This window comes from Motacilla alba, chromosome 4, assembly GCF_015832195.1.
Source record: "Motacilla alba alba isolate MOTALB_02 chromosome 4, Motacilla_alba_V1.0_pri, whole genome shotgun sequence".
Lineage (NCBI taxonomy): Eukaryota > Metazoa > Chordata > Aves > Passeriformes > Motacillidae > Motacilla > Motacilla alba.
Genome location: NC_052019.1, coordinates 70,159,088 through 70,180,856, shown reverse-complemented (window position 1 = coordinate 70,180,856; position 21,769 = coordinate 70,159,088). Strand labels below are relative to the sequence as shown.

The window sequence follows — 21,769 nt, the reverse complement described above, 5'->3', positions numbered from 1 at the left end:
TGTGCTTCCCAAAAGCACTACAGATTCTGCTGATGAGACATGGGAAGTTGCCCTCATGGCCTCTCCCAAAAGCTCTGGATGACAGAGAAAGACTATGTATTCAACAAATACATACAGTGCTTGAAAAGCACCTCTTGTTCTCCCTGTACTGCTGAGTGCTGGACGGCCAGGTACCGGCCAGCCTTGAGCAGATTCCCTCTGGTGAGCACGAGCTTGTTTTTGCATGTAGGTGAAGCCAAGTTAAAAACAAACGAACCAAGGGGGAAAACAAAAAGAGGGAAGCATTTACATTTCGGCTGCTGGCGGCCCTGTGGGGCAGGGATGCTGCTCCGGGAGGGCGGCGGGACAGCAGCACTCACCTTGAGGTCGCGATGGACCACGCCCATCTGATGGCAGTGCAGCACGGCCTCCAGGATCTGCTGAATGCAATGACTGCATGCAAACACCATGGGCGCCCGTTAGTTCCGGCACCGGGCGGCGGGGCGGCGGCCGAGGGCGCGGCCGGGCGCGGCTGTGCTCCCGGCCCGGCCTGCCCTGCCCCGCGCCGCCCCGCTCGGAGCACGACGGCCTCACGGCCTCAGGCTCCGCGGGACGGCGCCCGCGGCGCGGGGCTGCCCTCGGAGACAGGCGGCGGGGCGGCTGCCCTGGCTTTGCTCGGAAATTAACACCAATGTCTTTTGGAGCGATAATTTTAAAAAGGAACAAATTTCGCCGCTAATTCAAGGTCGTATTAAATATTTGACATCCTCTGTGGTTTTTTTCCTTCTCGCTTACTCAGAGCCTTCACAGAGGCACTGAAGAATTGTAGAAATGGTTAGAAATCGCAGCGACCACGGAGGTAGTCCCCAAGCCCCTCCAAGCCAGGTACTCCAGGTCAATAATTAGCTCCTCAATAATTAGCTGCTAGCCGCCTCATTCAGCCGGCGATTCGCGGCACCGGCCTGAGGGCTCGCCACAGCCGAGCGCAGCAGCGCGGTCGTGCCGCTGCCCCCCGGGCCTCAGCGCAGCCGTGGCGGTCACATCTGCAAGCTGACATACATCACAGCCAGGGGTCACCTCCTGCGCCCGCACAGCCACACACGGACAGCCCCGGCACCGGCGCCTGGCACAGCGGGGGCAAAATCCAGCGCCTCGGCAAGAGACAGCTTTTGGGCAGCCGTTCCCCCTTTTGCCATGATGTATATTAGGCCTGTAGACTTGCACACTGGAAAGAGGCGTCATGCATTATTGGTTGGACTGGTTGTTCAGAGGGTGAATGGGATAGGCAAGGGAACATCGCAGACATCCCACCCTCTGCCCCTACCCAGAGGAAAGAAAACCCCAGAATTCTTATATCCAATTGATGGGCACCAGATACTGACCTTCAGGTCTCTGTGAACTATGCCATTTAGATGACAATGATTAACACTTTCTAGAATCTGCTGTATACAATGACTGCAAAGATACAAGGGCAGAATGGAAGGGAGAACATTTTAAAGGCACATAATCACATTAAATACAAAATAAAATAAAACTTAAAAGAAAAAGTTAAGGAACAAAAACAATTTTACACCTCTCGACAAGTCTTGATTGCTGTTTGAACTGGAACAACAACATTGCTAAGATATTTCCAGCTCCAACACATCCAAAAAATTAAAAACCAAAACCAAACCAAAAAAGACATTTAACATGGAACACATGACACCTATCAAACAGACTCATCAGACTGTATTTTCATTCAGCAGTATGGAAGCTTTTTCCAGTTTCCAAATACTGCCACAGCAAAAATAAAGTGGAGGCAGTAAAACAATTAGCGGCATGTTTTGGTTTTCTTAATTTTTGGTGGTGAAGTTGACATTACAACAAAGGCTGAAACAAGAAAATGGTCAGAAATGAGATGATATACAGAAAACAAATGAAACAAAAGAAGTCAAAAGCTAAGGAAAAGCAAAACATTTTTCATTTTGAATTGAATGGTTTCCTTAAAACGATTAGTAGAATAAAGCCAAGTCATTCAAAAAGGTGGCATGCATTTTCATTTAAAATAGTGTCCAGCTCTAGTTTAGTTAGGAGTCACTTGGGGAGTGAAAATCCACATTAAAAATTAAGACAAATGTTTTCATTTGGTGCTTTCAGTAACTGAACTAGCACCTATTTTCTCATGCCCAGGTTTGCAAGTTTTAGCCGGTCCATGGTGCCAAAAAGCACAACTAAAACATTAATATTTTAGAGCACTGGAACTTCTTCAGATATTTTTTTTTTGGCACCACAAGAGCTTAGCATTTTTTTAAAAGGCATTGTTGTGGCACGAGTGAGTGATGATAAGTAATCACACAGCAGTCAAGATGCTGCTCATCCAAAACCTTTTGACCATGGAATTCAGAAGGAATGGTCGTAATCAGTAACTGGAGCCCAAGCCTGAAAACCCTTTCTTAGGCAAGTAGTTCACAACTCACTGCACGGATTGCCTGAGTACAGACTACTGGCGTGAGCAAGGGCTTGCAGGAGCAGACCAGTGTGAACAGTCCTGGGAGAGGCATCCACAGAGAACAGCAACTAGTGCTAGAGGGATACACACACACACACTAGATATGTATCTATCTATCTATCTATCTATATATATATATATATAGATAGATAGAAATATATAAATATACAAAATACAGAGATGCATCATAACTAGATATTTCACCTATTTGGTCAAATTTGTACTGAAAAAATAAAATGTATATATATATATTCTATATATATATATATATATATATATACACATATATATGCACAGCCCCTTCCAAAATATCATAATTCTAGAACAGAAGAAATCATCATTGCAATTTTTTTCTTTTAATTCCCAACTACCTTAAAAACACACAAGGACAACATACACTGGCCTTTGGCATCAATATTGCAAATTTGCTTCAATCACAGCAGGAAAAGATGATTTGAAAAATTTTTCAATATAGCTCCTCTTCATCCACCCCACCTAAACCCTACTGCTTACAGGGTGTTTTGCTATGTGTTGTTCTTTATTGAAATGCCTAAAGTATTCATCTTTCTACCATTCCTACAGATCCAGTAAGATGTGGAAATGGAAGCTTCCTAATATTAAGAGTAACTTCTTGTCTCTTCACTATTATCCTACTACTACTGTTAGGAATACTTAATTCTTTCTGGTCATCTCCCAGTGATCTCCAAATGTAAAGGCATAATTTAAAATTGCATGTACTAAATATGTATTACTGACATATTTATGTGTTTATAAACACACAGAAACATAAGGATTCTTTAAAATTACTGGGAGATCAATTAATGTGAAGAGTGGTGGTAGAATATATTTTCTTCAATGTAATTGACCACAATGTTTAGGATTCTTAATTTTATGACAATATTGAAGATTTATTATTATATGAGGACAAACATGAGATGAATGGCCCTGATACTTTATGCATGCAAATTATGATAATTGTCAACTTATTATTCAAGTTTGTCAACAAGCACTTGCAGAAAATTGCCAGAGATTTCATATTTGAGCTCAGACTATGAGACACACAGTATAACTGCTTATTGATGAAACACAACAAAAATTTTCTAATTGGAAAAGGAAATTAGCACTTCTGGACCGAGAACAAAAAATCATATTTAATGCAAAATTCTTTTAAGATCAACTTATGCTTCAAACTCTGATCAGCAAATCTAAGAACCCATGGATGAGATACCTGAACTGTCATGTCCAGTTTGCAGAGGAAACAATGAGTAAAATTTTAACTAACTGAGATCCAATTTCAGCTTTTTCAGATCAGCAGACATCAAGACTTCCCATGAGTTCTCCACCACATGGTCATGAGCTCAAACTGCCAAACTCTGCCCTTCCAAGTCTAAGAGAACTCCTGGAGAAATCCTAGAGTCTCACAGACTGTGCTGGGAAACTGATGCCAAACACCAGAATATATTTAAGTAACTATCCTAGAATTATCAAAGGCAGTCATTAGAAAAACAAATTACTTACCTGGCATCTGCTTCACTATAATACTCTCTTGCAACTATATCTTCAAACAATTCACCTCCAGTGACTCTGTTACAAAAAGCAAGATGGGGAAAAGGAGATTTCAGAAGTGAAAATGTGCACCTTAAATTAACTTGACAGGAAGAAGTCAGACAGGACTAAGTGAAATATTTGTACAGAAATGCAAGAGGTTTTGCAGCAAGGTGCAGGAACTAAAGTGGAAGGTTTGTCCATCCAAATCATTATATGAATAAAATGGATGTGGCAGAAGTGCAATCATAAATAGTAAATAAAAGCCAAGGGCAGCAGGGTATCGGGCAAGATGCCAGACATCAGTTATGGATGTCAAAAGGAAGGAGTAAAACTACAAGGAAAAAGGGAACTGAACAGCCAGGAAAATTGTGGCTGAAGCTCAGTACTGTTCAGGATAACTTTAAAACTGCAATATTAGGCAAAGGTAAGAAATGCTAAAATACAACAATGCTAAAAAAGAAAAAGGGTCTTTCAGTGTAGGTCAAATCACAACAGAGGTATACCCCGGTGCCAGAGAGGCTGGCTTTTTGTGCTGTGGCTAGAAAGAGCATTACTGAGTCGCAAGGGAAGTATCAGTAGAATGAGGGTACCCTAATCAGTTTAACAGCAGATTTTTTCTAGAAATTTTTCATTCATCTTTCTGGAGAGAGTAGGAATAGCTAGTTAAAGCACCACCAAAAATAAGTTATGTACAAGGGAAGAACTGTATGATCTTGGGGCCAGTAACAGAAGTGGCTGGGCATCGTTGCATACTCAGGAGCTCGTGGTACAACCAGTGGTTTAATGGTAGTTAAAAAGCAATAAAACTGTGGTTTTATATCCCAAAGATCACAGTCCAGAATGAGCCCTGAGCAGGATGATGCCCCAGTCTTGGATTGCATGCAGAACAGGAGGACAGCAACGTGAAATCCCTCCTCATATTGTACCAGTTCTAGTCACTCCAACTCAGAAAAAGGAACTGGATGTGCAGCATGAACAGAAAAATTGCTACCAGGCTACCCAGCCACTCACTCATCAGATCCCCTCAGAGAAGCAAACCCAGTTTAGCTGGGCAAAACAAAGGTTAAGAGGGATGAAAATAAATACTTATAATGAGCATTAGCCTGGATCTCCCTAGAGGGGAGTTGCAATGGATAATATTGGCACAATAATACATGAGCATACAATACCTATAAGTAAATATAAGGTTAAAATCAGGAGAAGTTTTCTAGCAATCCTAAGATGAAGATTAATGAGCTTGTCAGTAATTTCATAATACTTGTCTGCCTGTGTCACAGGAGGGGACTCGTAGCACAGGAAGACCCTTTCTGTAACATTTCTCTCCTATGGTATAGGCTGACTGACTGGCACAGCTTAATGCAATTCTTCACATATACAGGTGCTTACATAAATAATTTCTAGATGAAAGATCAATGTTTGTATTTCATTGCTGGTCACTAATGTGAATATTAGCACATTACATTTCCAATAAAGTCCCAAACATAAAACCTTGAGTACGCAACAAGATACTTAACGATTGAGATGCTTAAGAATCTATAATACAGTGAACACAATTAGTATTGACTACAGTTAAGTTTATTAGGATTAAAAAATTCAAGGTGAGAATACTCAGAATGTTCAGAACTGTAACATTCACTTGCAAACTGCTGTACTAACACTTTGCTGAAGGCCCCAGTTTTCAGCCACATTAAATGATGACTGAAATGTCCCGCTCAACCAGCAGCCCAGCTCCTTTCTTGGAGAAGGCCAGTTCAAGAACTTGATTTTCATTATTTATATGTGGATTAAGCCATCCTGTTTCTGAGTTTACGTCTTACTGACCCTTAATGTAGAGATTTTCAGGCAACAAAATGCTATTTTGTACAAAAGTCTGAGTAAAATCTAGAGGAGGTGAAGTAGCTTGTTGCCTAATTTGTATTCTCTTTTTGCCTTCTACCTTCCAGAGACTGGCTTTGGTTGCTGTAGCACAAAATGTTTGATTGATGCATATTTTGACAGTCTTTCATAACTCCTTTTTGCATATATATATTTGTCTGCCACAGCTCTGGTAAAGAGGAATAATTCTCACTCTGTGATGAATGAAAAAACAAAGCATCCTTTGATCTTACTTTTTCCTACAACACCTATTTTTGATCCAAGCTAAAGAAAGAAAACAAGAAGCTTTAGTCATCAAAGTGCCTTTCAGTGGAAGAGAATACCAAATTGATGTTTGCTCTTCTCCAAAGAATGGAGGGCGGAAAGGGATATGAAATCTTACTTGCTGACACTAAACATTTGCTTGGTATGCACAGCCATTGTTAAACGATGAACAGATTAAAGCAGGAGCAGAGCAGGTGAATTTCAGTGACAACCAAACAAGCAGTCAGCAATTCCCATGCTCTGTCACTCCGAAGGATACCTTAGGAACAGCTCTCCCAGAAATGCTGAACGGCCACAATGAAGGAAGGCAGCGCAATGCAGGGCATGAGGAGAGGACAGAACCCAGCTGCACGTTCTGAGCCTCTGGGCAAACAACGACAGCCGTGCTCGTGGCCTTGGCTCACTGAGCATCCCCGAGCAAGGCGCCCCTGCAGCACTAAAGGTCACGGGAATCACAGCGCAGGACAGCCTGCAGGTTCCAGGAAACCACTCCCAAATGACTTGGGTCCTTCATCATAAAGCCACGTGAGCAGGTGCCAAGGTGCTACCTCCCTGCAGGATGCAAGTGGGAATGGATCTCAAAGCCTTTCTGACACAGATATGTATCTGGATCCCGGGAAGTCACATTTCATGACAGGCCATTCACAATATAAGCTCTGGCAACTTGCAAGATACAACCTAAAAGCTACTGGTTTGTACCAATTGCTATGGTTCTTTTGTGATTTTTGAGAAGAGCATACTAAAGCAGCAACAAATGAAGCACATGGGTTTGTTTACACAGAAGAGGTACAAGCAGCATGAAGCAACACCAAGGCACTCCACACCACTTTGAGAAGAACTGCTGGTTTATGTTTGCAAATATAAGAGAATAATTAGAAGAAACACACACACGAGCATAGACAGCTAAACCAGCCTCTGATGATGATCAGAGTGGCATGGTTTCCTCCTGGCTTACGGTTACTTCTTCAATTGCCTCGATAATGGAACTGGGAGGAGGCATCTTGCAAGGGCCATAGAATTATTAAATTCACCTGTGGCCTTTCTGCTTCTGAAATAGAGGCCCAGGCACTTACCTGAGGCAAACACCGTATTCCAAATGAGGCTATTTTTTTGTATTTTCTGTTTATTCTAAACAGTATGGTCCCTGCACTTAGAATCTAAAAGCAAGGCCAGGGTTCTTAACATAGCAATTGTTGAATCTCATCAAGTGCATTAAAACAGGAGACCCTGAAAATAGAGAATCTCATTGACTTGCACAAGAGAGTTTTCAAGTGCTACAGCTGTTTCCATTCAGATACAGCAATTAATACTGACAGAATTGATTGGATTTGAACTCATCTAACATCATTAAGACTGAAGACAGTCTCACTCGTGCTTAGCAACTGAAATGGTCCAACAGACGCAAATCCTGACTGCAGCTGCCTTAACCAATAGGGAAGGGGAGCAAAAACTTCATCAAGTCCATTATTAGATTCGTGAAGTTCATTGTTCAATACCCATTTTCCACATGGATTTCCAGAGACTCCCACCTTCCCGTTTGGCAGCAGAACTGTTCACCCAAAAGCACGTCCGTAACAGAGTACATTCAACGCTGTTTCTTTCTCCAGATAAAAGCACAGCTTGAGGTATACAAGTGAAGCAACAGGCTGCAGACACCTCTGTGGCATTTAATCCAAAGAGATTATTAGAAATTCAAAACAGAAAGTAACAATGATTGTTTTTTCCTATCCACAGAAAGGGCAGTCTTCCCCTTCACTTTCTTACGTGGGATGAAGTTGGAAAGAAATTTCTGAGGCAACAGCCGTACCAAATCCCACACAGTCTGAAAGAAATCATTAAGAAAATGACACGATGGCATGTGTGGGTGGAGTGACAGTGTTACACCACAGTGAGGCTCCTGCTGAATAAAAACTAAATAAAGAAAAGCAGGTTCTTGGCCTGCGTGTTCAAGAAGTGCATACAGTACCTTTTTATCATGGCAGCTCTTATGTGCTTGTCAACAGGGCAGTAACCACATGTTTGTAAAAGGTGAAGTTTCACTAATAAATAATACTAGCGAGCATTAAAGCAATGATTTCTTAATCTGAATGTGAAAGATTAACTGTGAACAGGCATTCCCAGTAATTTGGCAGAAGTTTCTCAAGAATGCAACCTGTTGCTTCTCCAGGAACAACTATCAGTCAGCAAAGTCACTGCCTCTGCTGTTTAAACATTTTCTTTTTTGCAAAATAAATAATTTTTACAAAACTCCTAAACCACATGGCCAAAACATAAAAGCTTTATATATATATATAAATGTTTGAGGCTGTTCCTGTGCTTGTCCTGAATGGGACTGACAGGGAACAGAGGAAGTTGTAGCCAAGGCAGAACACAGAACACTTCCTGTGGAATCTAGTTTTCTGCCAAGGCAGTATCTTTGGGTTAGGCATTAACATTTTACTGCAGAACACAGGCTTCTATTTGCTCCCTTACTATCGAGATCTCGATACTGTTATCTGCAATTCTGAAGCTGTTCAAATGTTCTAGTTCACATCACAATCATAACCCCCTGAGATAAGTCTGGCATTATTTATTAAATTTAAGGCAGACGTGGACTAACTGCAATTATAGTATGGCACAGTTTCTCACAGTACAGCAAAAAAAATAGCCACTGTTTTTTAAAAGGGATATTGTCCCTAGAACTAAGAATTTTACATGCACTTCTCAGAAATGTTCTGAATTAAGAAGCTTTTTCCAATTCCACATAGAAAGATTTCCTTTGTAGCCCTTAAGGGAAAAAAAAGCAAAACAAACCCCAGTGCATGTCAGAGAGCAAATTCATGTGTTGTGCCCTGGAGCCATTTCCAAGCCAACAATCACAGAACTTACCTGGGATAGACACAAATCACATACAAGCTTCTGTTGAACCCAGTTAGGATTTGAGTCCTGAATCCCAAATGTCTTCACTGCAGACAGACTATTTTAATATTTGTGTATTTCTAGTCCGAAATCTAGTGCTGAAGAAGTCTTTACAGATTTCTTTAAGAAAAGTTAAGTCAGGAAGTAAACCAGAATGTAACTTGAACATGAAAGCACACAATTGCTTGTGTGCAGGAAGATTCAGGTTCTAACCCAGCCATGCTGAATGCAAATACTTCTGTTTGTATGCTTAGAAATGAGCTATATTCCATTTCTGGGGAAATAATGTATTCTCATTCTAACCAGCAAAACCACAGGGGGGTCTAAGAAAGCTCTTGGGTAGGTGGGTGGGTGTGCTGTCTGTTAAACCATAAACTGCCCTAGAAAAATTTACAGTTTAAAGTGATAATTTTACTTAAGTAAGCCAGTTTTGCAATACAATTCCTATCATTCAGGTTTGTCCATATCCAAAACCATAAGCAGTAGCTTTTCAAGTGAGTGGCAAAATTTGCCCATCCCTGGGAAGAATGAGGAAATCAGTTTCTCTTTTCCAGTTATGAGCCTGAGACACACAGTTCACGCTGTCACCATCCCTGCTTCCACTAAAAAAGCCTAATCTGGAAAAAACATGCTCCATATAGGCCCAGTTGCTACATGAACAACTCATGGGACTTCAATTCCTGAAGCAAAAGAGAGTATCAATAGGAAACTTCCTTTCTATATGCTGGCCATTTTACATTCTGAGTGGTGTCAAAATGAAACATTATAAAGCAGTGAGATATCAATCAGGAATGAAATACTAAAATAATCTTTCCCTCTGTATACTCAGGCTTACCTTTTTAATCCAGCAGTTCAGATTTTCTGTAGGGAAATTAGTGTTCCACATGCTTTTTTTAATCTTTCCTTTAGATAGCTTGCAGCAAATATTTTTTCTGAGTCTATCTTGGCTTCTTTTTGGCAGGTAGCACATAACTTTTACTTACATACCTACACTTTATATTAAAATCTACTTCACCAGTGGATTTTTACTTGTTTTTACGGAATAAATGGAATCCTTACAGCGAGACTTATGAGTTCTTGCACATGCAAATGACCAAACACGTTCCTGTCCTTCCAGCTGCTTCCATCTATTTGTTCAGCTCATGGCACCAGAACCAGGCATTTATCTTGTGAGCTTGCACTTGCATCTCCAGGTTGGAACAGCCCACCCCCAACATGCTAAACAAATGCAAAACAAATACTTACAAGTCAAAGACTAAGTAATGGAATCCTTCTTCTGATATGCTGTCATGAAGCCGCACTATGGAAAGGGGGAAGAAAAGATAAACACCAGTCACCTTTTCCATGTCTTTGATGGCTGTTGTTGGTTTGGGGGAGGAGGAAGGGGGGATTATAATTCTACCGCAGAGCTGCTATTGCATCATTGCATGTTCCCAGCTGTGGGGTTTGGGTCTTTGTTTTAAATTCCCTGCCCTCAGAATTGCCTTTTCCGTAACTCTTACTTTGCTAATGCCATACCACCTTTTTCTCAGCAGTATTACATCTTACAAGTTTTAAATAAAGCAAGATGAGGAAAATTCCCCCACAATTAGTCACAAATTTCAGCAGAGTAACAACCTTCCAGGGCTTGTTAACAGTTTCTCACACATACTGTGAAGAGTTGCAAAGACAGAAATCTCCTGGCCAGCACAGAGCATCCTAACTAAGCCTCCATGCCACATTTCCACACACCTCTCTCTGTGTCCAGATGTACAGCTTCCCCTGAAAATGTGCTCATCAGCTGCACAATCTTCCCTTTGAATTTTAAGAATTCACACTGCATCGTGGTACAATTATGAATTAAGTCCTGTGGTTTTCCTTAATTACTTTAAATGAAATTGCAATTTCCAAATGTAATACAGGAAGCCTTGTCAAGTAGTTTGATCCAAATAATTATCACTTATAGAATCAAATGAAAAAATCAGGGTACCCTAAAAGTGATCTGTGTTCAAAGCTGAGCAAGAAAGTGTAAAAGAAAAGAATTTTCAGATCTCCCCAGATGGTAACTTTCTGTATTAATCATTTTTTTATACAGGACAAATAAACATGACTTTTTAACTTAATAATATTTAGCCCAGAGAAACATCTTGTGTTTACACAATACTGAAGAGAAAACCAGCTCTTGGCTGACTCAGTGTGCAGAGCTCATGATGATTCAGAAGAGCCAAGTAGATCTAAATCAGAGTTTGTGGTTTTGGCTGGTTCTGTACGTCAGATTACTCCATGCTTTTATGAAGGGGACAGCCAACACCACCCTCCACCCTCCCAAAAAAACCCTAAACATCCCCAAATCAGCTTTCTGTCTGCTTGCATTGAGCTGAGATTTCAATACCCCTAAATGTCTCATTTTTAAAGCAAACCAAATGTGGGAGGAGACACCACGTACTAACTTAGAAGAGCACCTTCACATTTCTAGCTGAGGACTGAGACCCCTAAAACATCTGGCTGTTGGCACATTGCTTTGTACAGCAGCAGCAAAGATACTACTCATGAAATGGGATTTAGTATAGCCCCTTGGGTATGTCACAGATGCTACACAACCCTAAATCTGTAAAATTTGGAGCGCAGTCAGTCTGCTATGCATGTACATCTACAAAAAAGTTAACAACTCTTTAAGCTTTATACATGGCAAGTGATACTTTTTGATAGAAAAATCCTGTTCATTAAATAGACTGGTAGGAACTCCAAGCATGGCTTTTTCAATTCAGAGCAACATTCTCCTCTGTCATATCCCTGTTACCAAGAAGGCCAGGATGGCATCCTGGAAAGGGGCTTCTCCAGCTTTGGTGTCTGCCTGAAGCAGGAGGTACTCTCGTTTTGTCATTTCCTTCTCCAGAACAGGACTTGGTTCCAAGTGCCTGCAGAACCACAGATCTGTCCCTTTGGACTAGAAAGAGGCTGTTATTTGAGATGATGGATGATATTTTGCTCAGCCTGAGGAGCCTAACTCCTTGCTAGCCAAACTCAAGTCTGACACATCTTCCAGGATATCTTCTTCAAGGATCACATTGTTTCTTTTCCTTTTTTTTTTCCTCCCAAATGCCTGAATCACAGAAGTCAGATGGAACAGATCCTTCTCTGAATCAGGATCATATGCCCCTGATTGTTTCTGAAAAGGAAAACAGGCTGAGGCAGCTGGGGAAGATGAGAGCTGCCTTTTGGCAAGTGCTTATGTTGGCATCTTTGGTCAATCCAGGCACATGGTTATGTCTGTGAAGTGAAAATGCCAAATAAGCGAGGGCAGAGGAGAGCAATCCCCGGTGCAGAGCAAAGGGTGCACGACTGCACCAAGGCTAATCCAGCACGGCCCAGACATTCTGCCTGCACTCAGCCTGCCATGGGAAAGACAAGGGATGCTGGGTGACAACTTGAGAAGACACTCACTAAGTTTAAGAGGGGATGCACTACAAGAAGTATTTGTGCAGTCACTGCAGACAGATACGGTTCTTCGCACACCCCAATCAGGCAGGATTCAGGCACAACAAACCAAAAGGCAGCAATTACAGGGATTATTCATTATAATAAGGCCCATCAGAACCTCACACTGCCTTTCCTATTTCTTCAGAGTCACAAAGCATTCATTAGTCGTAACAGTTCCATTTATCTTTTCTGAAAAGATTTCAGTTAGACCAAATCATTATTAACTGCAGATATTTCATCAGTGCTGTTAATTAACAAACACATGAGAGGGCAGCAAGGAAATGGAGGTAGCTCTCTGTGGTCCCTCTCCTCTACTGGGTTTTTAAGAGGTGCTTAACAACCTCAGACAAAGGCGTTGGTCCTAAGCAATGGAATGCCTGACAGGAACCCAGGGAGCTTGCAGCCTTTTCTTTTGGAGAAACACTGTAAGCCCACAAAACATCAGGAACACCCCCACTTTGGCTTCAGCACTGATTTTCACCTGAAATACTTTCTAATCACCACGCTGGAAATACCCTAACAATAATTTTAGGGAAAAATCCTATTAGCTTGATTAGCTTCCATTTAGCCATTAGTGTGAGCCAGCTCCAATCTGACTGAAAAGTCAAATGATCTCCTTTATGTGACTTTTTCTGCTGAACTGCACTATTTTGTGCCTATCCCACAGAAAACAGCTTGATATAATGGCCAAATAACTTTACGATTTCCTTTTTGAATTTCTGCCTTTAAAGAAACAAAAAATCAAAATAATAGCATTTCCACATACTTCCACTGAAAATCAAATTTTTCCAGGCAAGGAGTCAAGTCAAACAGTCAATAGTCAGAGAGAAATTCTTGATGGCAAAGATATTGAACCACATCTAAACCTATTGCCTAAAATATTTGTGTGGAACTGGTTGTGATCATTTTGCTAAATTTAGTATCTGAATTAGCCCATGATACAAAGACAAACTATTGGAGAAGACTGAACTTCACGCCAAAGTTCTGTTGCACGGTCAGCACAGCAGCTGCACAGATGTGCACCGAGGTGCCAGACCGCCAGAGATGCTCCTTGGGGAAAACTCTCACTATGCAACCCCATTCATTGTGTTGATGAACAGAGCATGGAAAGGGATTAACACAGCCAGTGATAAAGACATGGATTTTTCCTTTGGTAGTAGAGATTAAGATCTGTGGACCCCCAGAGACACCAGTCCTATAACTCTGAAGTTTGATGTCTCAAATCAGTGCACTACTAGGAAGTTACAGAGCACATTCATCAGTAGTAGAGGTTTAAAATGGGTTTGGAAGTCACAGAAGCTTACATCATATCTGCTGAAATATGCAAATTACTTCAAGTTTCTGCTCTCCTACAATGATGAAAAAGGGAAAAGGACTCTTTCCCTCCATGTTCACTTCCAGAAGTGTACTACAGTATTTATGCACACCTGACATACACCACTTACTGAAACAAAGAACCAAACACCCCAAACCAAAACCCCCACACCCTTTCAAAAATGAACGTCATTACTTAATGGAAGGAGCTTCATGCAATGGCTTCAGTCAGCTTTGGGTGTTCTATGAATTGGTACCTGTCTGCCAGTGGATATGGGATAAATTGTTGCAAATTGAAAAGGCAAAATAAAAATTGAAAAACAAAATCAGTCGCTGAAAAGCCATAACCAGCTATGTTTTTTACTCATATCTGAACCACTCAATTTGCTATTTCAAACACCTGTTTATAAGCATTTTCTGCTGTGCTGTCTCTGACAAAGCAAGCCTTGTGCTCAGCAGAATTGTTGGCTGAGAAGTGGCAGATCTGCTGTGGCTTAGCACTGTCAGAACTCACATCTCCCTGCAAAGTCACCCTTTGCCGCCTTTCCTGTTCTACTGCATAAAGCAAAGTGAAGAGGGATGGAAAATAAAGTTACCAGTTGAACATTATCAGAAACTCTTGTGGGCACCGGTGCAGGAGCCTTTACAGCAGTACCAAGAACTGAGACCAAAGCCAGCATTCATCCCACAGCTTCCAATCTGGATCCCAGGGGAAATGTGCTGGGATCCCCAGGTAAACACAATAACCCTGCATGAGGAAGCAGAACTGAGCACGCACAAGTCTGTGACCCACTGCTCAGGAGTGCTACTGCTGGCACTGATCTGCTGCCTTCAAACAAAACCACTGCAGTCTTATTCTCAGCACCTCAGTGCTCTATCATGTCCCCACATCCTCTTTTGAATGCCTGGTCTAAATGGTATAAATAATCTCTGCTGAGCCACCAAACCCCTTAAATCAGTGGTGCATAAGAGTCACAGCCATAGCTCCCAGGCAGGGAACTCAGCAGGAAAATGGAGTCTGTGCTGTCCTTAGTGCTCCTTACACTCACATTTCCTCTCACACAACACTGTTCTGCTGAGACCACGGAAGCCTGGGGCCCTCTATAATGAAGCTCATCAGGTACAGCAAAGAGAACTTGGCAAATACTAATAAGAGCTGTTACCTAAGAGTCTGAAATATTTAGAGGCTAATCTGCTAAGATTAGTACAGTAGCAATGCTCTAGGGCAGCTGCTTTCTGAACAACACTAAACACAGAGTAATGCTTGGCATATTTAAGAAAATAATCCTCCCCCAATGCTGTCAAGCACACCAGCAGTAAAATGCAACACTTACAGTCATTAAATGACTTTATGCAAATCAGCAGTGCTGTGTACACCATTAACAGGTGGCCGCTATTCAGCAACAGTGAGCCAAGACTACATAACTCCCAAATTTCTTCAAAGGGTATTTTTTTTTATTACAGTGCAAATTCACAATCATTTAGGGACAAAAACTTGAGAAAAAAATACTATTCACCAGCATCTCAAAAATTGGTATAATAGGAAACGATGGGAAAAACTGTAGAAGAGGTTTTGCAGTGACTTCTGTGACCCAGAGAAGTTTGATAAGAGGATCCATGTTTACCCCTGAAAGAATTTTCTACCAAGGTCGTTGACATAGAAACCAAGAAAGAAAGAAAGAAGGATAAATAAAAGAAACCTGCAGCTGCCTAGTCCCATAAGCACTTTGTCTTTCGTGACCAATGAGTAAAGTGTAAACTTAGCAGTTTTGTAAGAATGCATAAAAAGCATGCATGCTAGAATAAAAGCAGTTTGAAGCCTTCTGAAAATGGAGTGTGTTGCTTTGTATTACAACCGTCTCAACTATGACAAAAAATAACTAGAGAATTTGATATTAGGAAATACTGCCTCTTCCCCTAGGGCATTGCAACAGCAAGCGTTGAGTACTATGAACAAAATGCCATATATTCCAAAAATATTCATTTGTGAGCAAAACCCAGCTCCATCAAGGCCCTCACAATAACCAACTGTATTCTGATTAAATGCCAGCCTACTGCACGCACGTGGAGAAGTCACTTGGCCAAAGTGTTAACACTGGCAAAAGAGTCTTGCTACAGAGAAAATGAAAAATTATGTGTCAAAGCAGATCAAAGATCACATTTTGCACAGAGACTGAGTGACTCCAGGTACTGATGTCATAGCAGATGGCCTCAAATTAACAGCACTTTTGTCATGGAGACACTCGTGTTTCATTTCTCGTAGGTGAAGACTGACAGTCTTTAAAAATAAAATTTCCCAGATAAAATTACTAAATAAGAAAATAACAAAACCCCAAGAGGTATTCCAAACATGTAACTCTGTGTTGGGAGTCCCCACGTAGAGCAGTTGAGATAACTGACGCTTATCTCTCCATCCCAGGCTTTAGCTGTTTTTCAGAGCACCATAACACAGGTGTGTGTGCACACGCACCCAGAGCACTTCTGTGGAATTATATCCCGGATCCATGAAGTTAAAAGGAACAGCTGGAGTCACACACCTTTAATTATTCATGTATGAAAACAACACAATTGTATGCAGTTGTTGCACAAAAGAAAAGGGAACTAAAATGTACACCTGCACCTTCATGTCCTCATTTAATATACAACCCCATCATTTACTGGAAATCTTGTGCTTCAGGGTGAGCCAGCTCCTCTTTGCAGCTGAAGGCCTGCTTTTCTAAGTTTAACAAGGTTTTTTACAAAGCAACAAAAAGCCTTATAAATGTCATCACATTAAGCCTTACGAGGATAACTGCAAGGATTAAAAGCAAGTCTGACACAAATTTTTGCTGTGAGCAAACTGATGTCTCAGCTGCCAGTGTTGATGCTTTAAGCACTAACATTTTTTAACTATTTTTGCATTCATCAGAACATGTAAGAAGAGGAATAAAGACACAAGAATTTCATGGAATGTTAACTAATAAAAGGACAAGTGGTTACACAGAGATGTTACATCAATTAAAAATAACAGGCTCAGGAAACCACACTGGAACGGAGGCAATGCAATTGCCCAATTTTTAAAAATTAGACTTTATCCCTTTTAATATTTACAGCGCTGGGAACAGATTTATATAAATAATATATAGGGCCTACACATCAACAAAATTAGCTACTGGGGAGCTGTGACCATTGGGTAGGACACAGCCTCCCTTCTTGGCTCTCCTCTCTTAAAATACATTAAAGACAGACATATAAACAATTTATATAATGACCACTCAGAGATCCATGCAGGTTTATTTTTTAAATGCTTCCATTTCATGAGGACCAAGCTCCAAGGTATTTAAAAGCATCAGCTTATGAAAACAAAGTGAGTCTACTTTAAGTATTTTAAACAAAAAGGAAAGCAGAAAATTGCAATCCTGTGGCATGACTCAAGAGGAACCCCAAAAAAAGAAACTCTCACACAGGAGCCAGGTATACCCCAAGGAGCCTTAGACAATGCTTGCAAAGCAATTACCACTGCATTTAAGGCACCTTTATTTATTAACAATTACCTTCAGAAAACCTAGGCTAAATCTTGAAGTCAGTAGCAGCAATAATTACACATAAATTGCCTAAGCTTTTCAGTCTTGACCTTTTTGGTTTTTAGTTTTAAAATAATTACTTTATCAGAGCAAAGACCATCAAGTGAAACCAAAATCCTTGTGGATTCAAGGCAATCTAGTAAAATTCATTTGAAACTTGATTAGTAGAACTGTGTAAAGAAATAAAAAATATTTTAAAATAGCTTTATTGATGTTTATGTCAGATATCAATTTAATAACTGAGTAATAATCCAATTCTTGTGTACAATTCAAATCCAGTGACCACTGCTGCATAAACATCCTAACAAAAAATATTTGTAATTAATCCCAACTTTGACCAAGGGAATACTGGAAAAGGAATACTTGTATACACAGTCACGGCTTTTTGGTCTCTCACTGCTTTAGGTGGACAAGGGCTTCTAAAACAGGTCCTTCTGGCAACTGGAGGCAGCTAAAGCATTCTGCCCTTCTCCCCCTCTTATCCTCCAGATGATTGTATGACACCTACTTTGTAGCATGATGGAAATATAGCAAGGCTGAAGAACCAGCTCTCAAGTCTGATGACAGCATTAAATGCCCTGTAAATTCCACTCTTCCTGACAGAAATCACATGCAAAGTTATCCTCATTCAAACAGTGAACCAGCAACAAACATTTTGCCCCTCTCTTTTCAAAGGTGGATGGAAATATTGACATTACTCTTTGCTTCTTTCCCGCAAGATGCACAGAATTTTTCATTTTAGTAATAACATTAAAATACATTCAGGCTAAAAAATGAAAAGAATAAAATAATTCCAAACCCAAAATCAGTATTGACTTAAAATACAAACATTCATTTTGTTAAAGGAAGTACTTTCAAATCTGTGACTAAATAGGAATTTTCTGCTGTAAACAGATGTACCATGGAGAAAATCATTGAAACAGAAGATGCTTCTAGAACCTATTTGGAAGAGTGTCCTGGTCACTTTGATGGAATATGATCAATAAATTATGGTAGAGAAGATGTTTTTAACAAGCTACCATCATGAGGAATTTAATAAATGATCATGTAACGCCACAGAGCAAGCAGGCCATTTGCTATTTAATGGAATACAATCCTTAATTATTAAGGATTTCTTTTCCCCCAGCTGTGATGTAAATGGCCACAGACAAAATTCCGCTTTGCTGTTCCGAGGCACTTAAGCACTCTAAGAACCTGACAGGAACAAAAAGCTGCAACAAATACACTCCTACAAATAAACACTTGTAAACATTTGCAGAAGTCCTTTCCATATGGACTGCATCTGTTGGGAAGAACGTGCACAGAACTCCAGCGTGACCCAGTGGCTCTGTGAAAGTGTCTCTGCTCTGATGTCTGCTGGAACAGCTCACAAGGACCTGCAGGTCAATGAGCCTGTAAAGAATCTGCCAGAGCAGCTTCCCAGGTAAGTAATAACCATGCAACAGAGATGTGCTTCTATCACATTATTCATCCTAGACACAGAACTGCTCTGCAAAGCAGCATTGCAAAGTAAATAAGGGAGACTAATTACGCCTGCAGAAACAAATCCCTGACACTCATGGTCAAGGAATCCCAACACATTTCATTGCAGCTACAACAAAGAGCCCACAATCACATTTCCATGAGGCTGAACTTTGCATTTCCTACAACAGACTGCAACAAGAATCATGCATCTGGAGAGAAAACCCGACCTGCAAATTGCACTGCTAAAGCATTGCTGCAATGGGAGACAGAAAACACAAGTGCACTGGAATTGCCTCATCCAATGCCCAGTGCCAGCTGAGGAATGTGAACAAGAAGGAAAAACCCTCTCTAGTAGGCTCTGTCCTTAAATATGTATCAGACACTACAGAGAAGAGCCTGAAAGCAGTTTTTCAGCATATACGTATCTACATGTCAAAGTTATCATTACTGTCCTGCTGATCACCTGAAAACACAGATGCTCAGAAAAAGCTGATACTGTGCTTTGGTTTTTCATAAAAACTATATATAAGACCTTGTAAACAATAAATAACTTTCAAGTCATAAAGTTCATTCTACCTCAAGTTTGAGTAAATAACATTTAAACTGCTAACATTTAAAGTTCATTTTGAAATAAAGTTGTCTCTAGGAATTCTTGCCAACCTTCTCTATGGGAAGATGACAAAAAAATATACAAAGGAACTTTATTTGCTCTTATTTCTTGTAGACTGTGGAGTGAGCATTACAAATACTACTTGTTAAGACCTTTGTCTACAAGAGAAAAATGCTCTAGTTTATGTTATTATGTTGGCATAAAATCCAAGTTTATGCTCTCTTAATTCAGCTTAAAACAAAGCATCAGTTAATTTAAACTGAAACAATTTCCCAGTTTAAAGAGCAGTAGGTGGCCACAAAGAAATAGCTACATCAGTTTAAAAATAAATTAGCTTTTGTTTAAGTTGGGGGAGCTTTTAAATGCAGACAGACCTAAAATTCTACTTCCTATGTGGTAAGCGTAACATTAATTACTACAGTGCAGGAAGTGTTACATCAAAAGTAATCAGTGGGATCACAAACATTCTAGATTTGCAGTGAGGATCACACGTTGCATCGTCTTTTCTATAAGAAGTCAAAGCCCCATAAATTACAGTACAAATGCAGCCACACCCCTCAGTGATGTGGTTATAAACATCAGACAGATCTGAGCTCATTTTCTGAAGACCCATGCAAAACTCACTGAAGCACAACCACCAATTGACTTAATCACAGTAGGTACCACCCTTTATGACTTTTATTTGGTGTGCTAACAGGAGAACCAAATCACTTATCCTCCACTCCAGGGACTAAGACAGGCTCCAGGCACCTGTGATGGCAATACGAAGTATCACAATGTGCCATTTGAATGCTGAGTATTTTTCCAAATTAAAAACCTAACTTAAAACCAAAAGAAGTGCTAAGATACCAGGTCTTCTCTCGAACCAGACCAAATCTACATTTTCTCTAAATCACTTCTCAGTTATTCTCTATATTATTCCAATGCACAGCAGCCCTTGGAGATCAGAAAATGGTTTATTCTGAAGCGATGGCAGCATTTGGGTAGGCCATGGATCCGTTTCAATAAAAAATTAGTTCCAGGGCAATAAAGTCAACTCCACAGAGAATTTTCTATTTTGTGGAATTAACTATTACTTTCTCATGTTATACAGTACCGCTGTGAATCCACCTTCTTCCTTCCTTTAGCTGATGGGTTTTTATATCTGTGCAAGCTAAGAAGGCTAAAACCAATTCCACAGGACCAAGTGCCTAAATTTTGTGTTACCAGCTTTGAGGAGAAAGACCTAAAATGAACGCAACAAGGCCTGAAGCATGATTGTAAAATGACACCTCTGTCCATGGTGCCCTCTTTCACAACCATGAATCCTGAACATTTCGAAGGGGAGCAATAGGAGTATCCCAGAGACCAGCTCCACCCATACCACTGCAGTTTATCCCTCTTAATTTCTTTATGGTAGCAATAGGGGAAATGTAGGGACTGAGACTGTTCCGCTCAGAGCAAAGGTGGAAAAGCACAGTCTGAAAAGTGTCAAAGCAGAAAAAAGTCAGGTTAGGCAACTGGTCTCCTGTTTCCATCTGTGTGGTGCTGCAGACATCCATCCACTCATCCATCAAACACGGTGAACAAAACCTTGCTGTAAGCTGGAGAAGCAAAAGCCTCTGCCATGAGCCAAGACAGCACTGGAGCAGTAGGAGCTCTCAGCAAGTTAACGGAGCGCCAGACTGAGCCACCCAAAGTACAGTGCCCAGAAACAATGTTCCCGTAGTGATCCCACTCCATCTCTATCCACCGGGCTGGGCTCAAAACCATCTGTATTGTGTTCTGAGTGAATGTGTCATCCCCCCTATCAATTAACCACCACAGTAAGTGATGCTACCACAGCTGGAGACAACTATAAATTACTGTCGTTTCCCTAACGTGCATGTTCACCAGTGAGTGATGATCCCAAATGATTCCAAGTGTTTGTTTTACAAAAAGCAGGGAATGCTTATTGACTTAATAGATGACAAACTTGAGGCTTATGATGAGAAACTGCCATTGTCTTTTAATCACAGTCTCACAATAAATGAAAATTAGAGAGCTTGTCCTGTCCTGTGGGACCATTTGTAAGATCATAATTAGCTCAGTGACAACCCACATAAACTTGGATGGAAATGCTGCAGGAGAGAGCAGAAGCCAGTCTGTGTTCACAAACCCAGACTACTAGCTGCAGCTGAAATCTCCTTCTAAATATTCCTCTCATCTAGCACATCCAGTAACTCCCAAAATACATATATGCTACAAAACATAGCTGCAAGCCAGTCAGCTGCAATTATGGTTTTACATCATCCTTCGAGTCCTTCCCGGCAAGACTGCACAGTCGAA

The 21,769-nt window shown here is 40.7% G+C and overlaps 1 protein-coding gene across 37 annotated transcripts in view; it reads right to left on the bottom strand.

Moving 5' to 3' along the window:
• The window catches only part of CAMK2D (calcium/calmodulin dependent protein kinase II delta), a 121,791-nt gene that overhangs the window by 42,622 nt on the left and 57,400 nt on the right, over positions 1–21,769 (bottom strand). For 26 of the 37 annotated variants that reach the window (XR_005256830.1, XM_038135997.1, XM_038136002.1 and 23 more), the window contains 3 exons: positions 10,298–10,352; positions 3,986–4,051; positions 1,362–1,434 (listed from right to left, as the gene is read on the bottom strand). Coding sequence is in view for 35 of the 37 variants with exons in the window: in XM_038135997.1 (XP_037991925.1) it covers positions 1,362–1,434; positions 3,986–4,051; positions 10,298–10,352 (194 nt within the window). In the remaining 2 variants the exon portion in view is untranslated. Of the gene's footprint in view, positions 1–359; positions 433–1,361; positions 1,435–3,985; positions 4,052–10,297; positions 10,353–21,769 lie in introns of those variants that run through there. The other 11 variants (XR_005256831.1, XM_038135999.1, XM_038136021.1 and 8 more) reach the window with 2 other exon arrangements.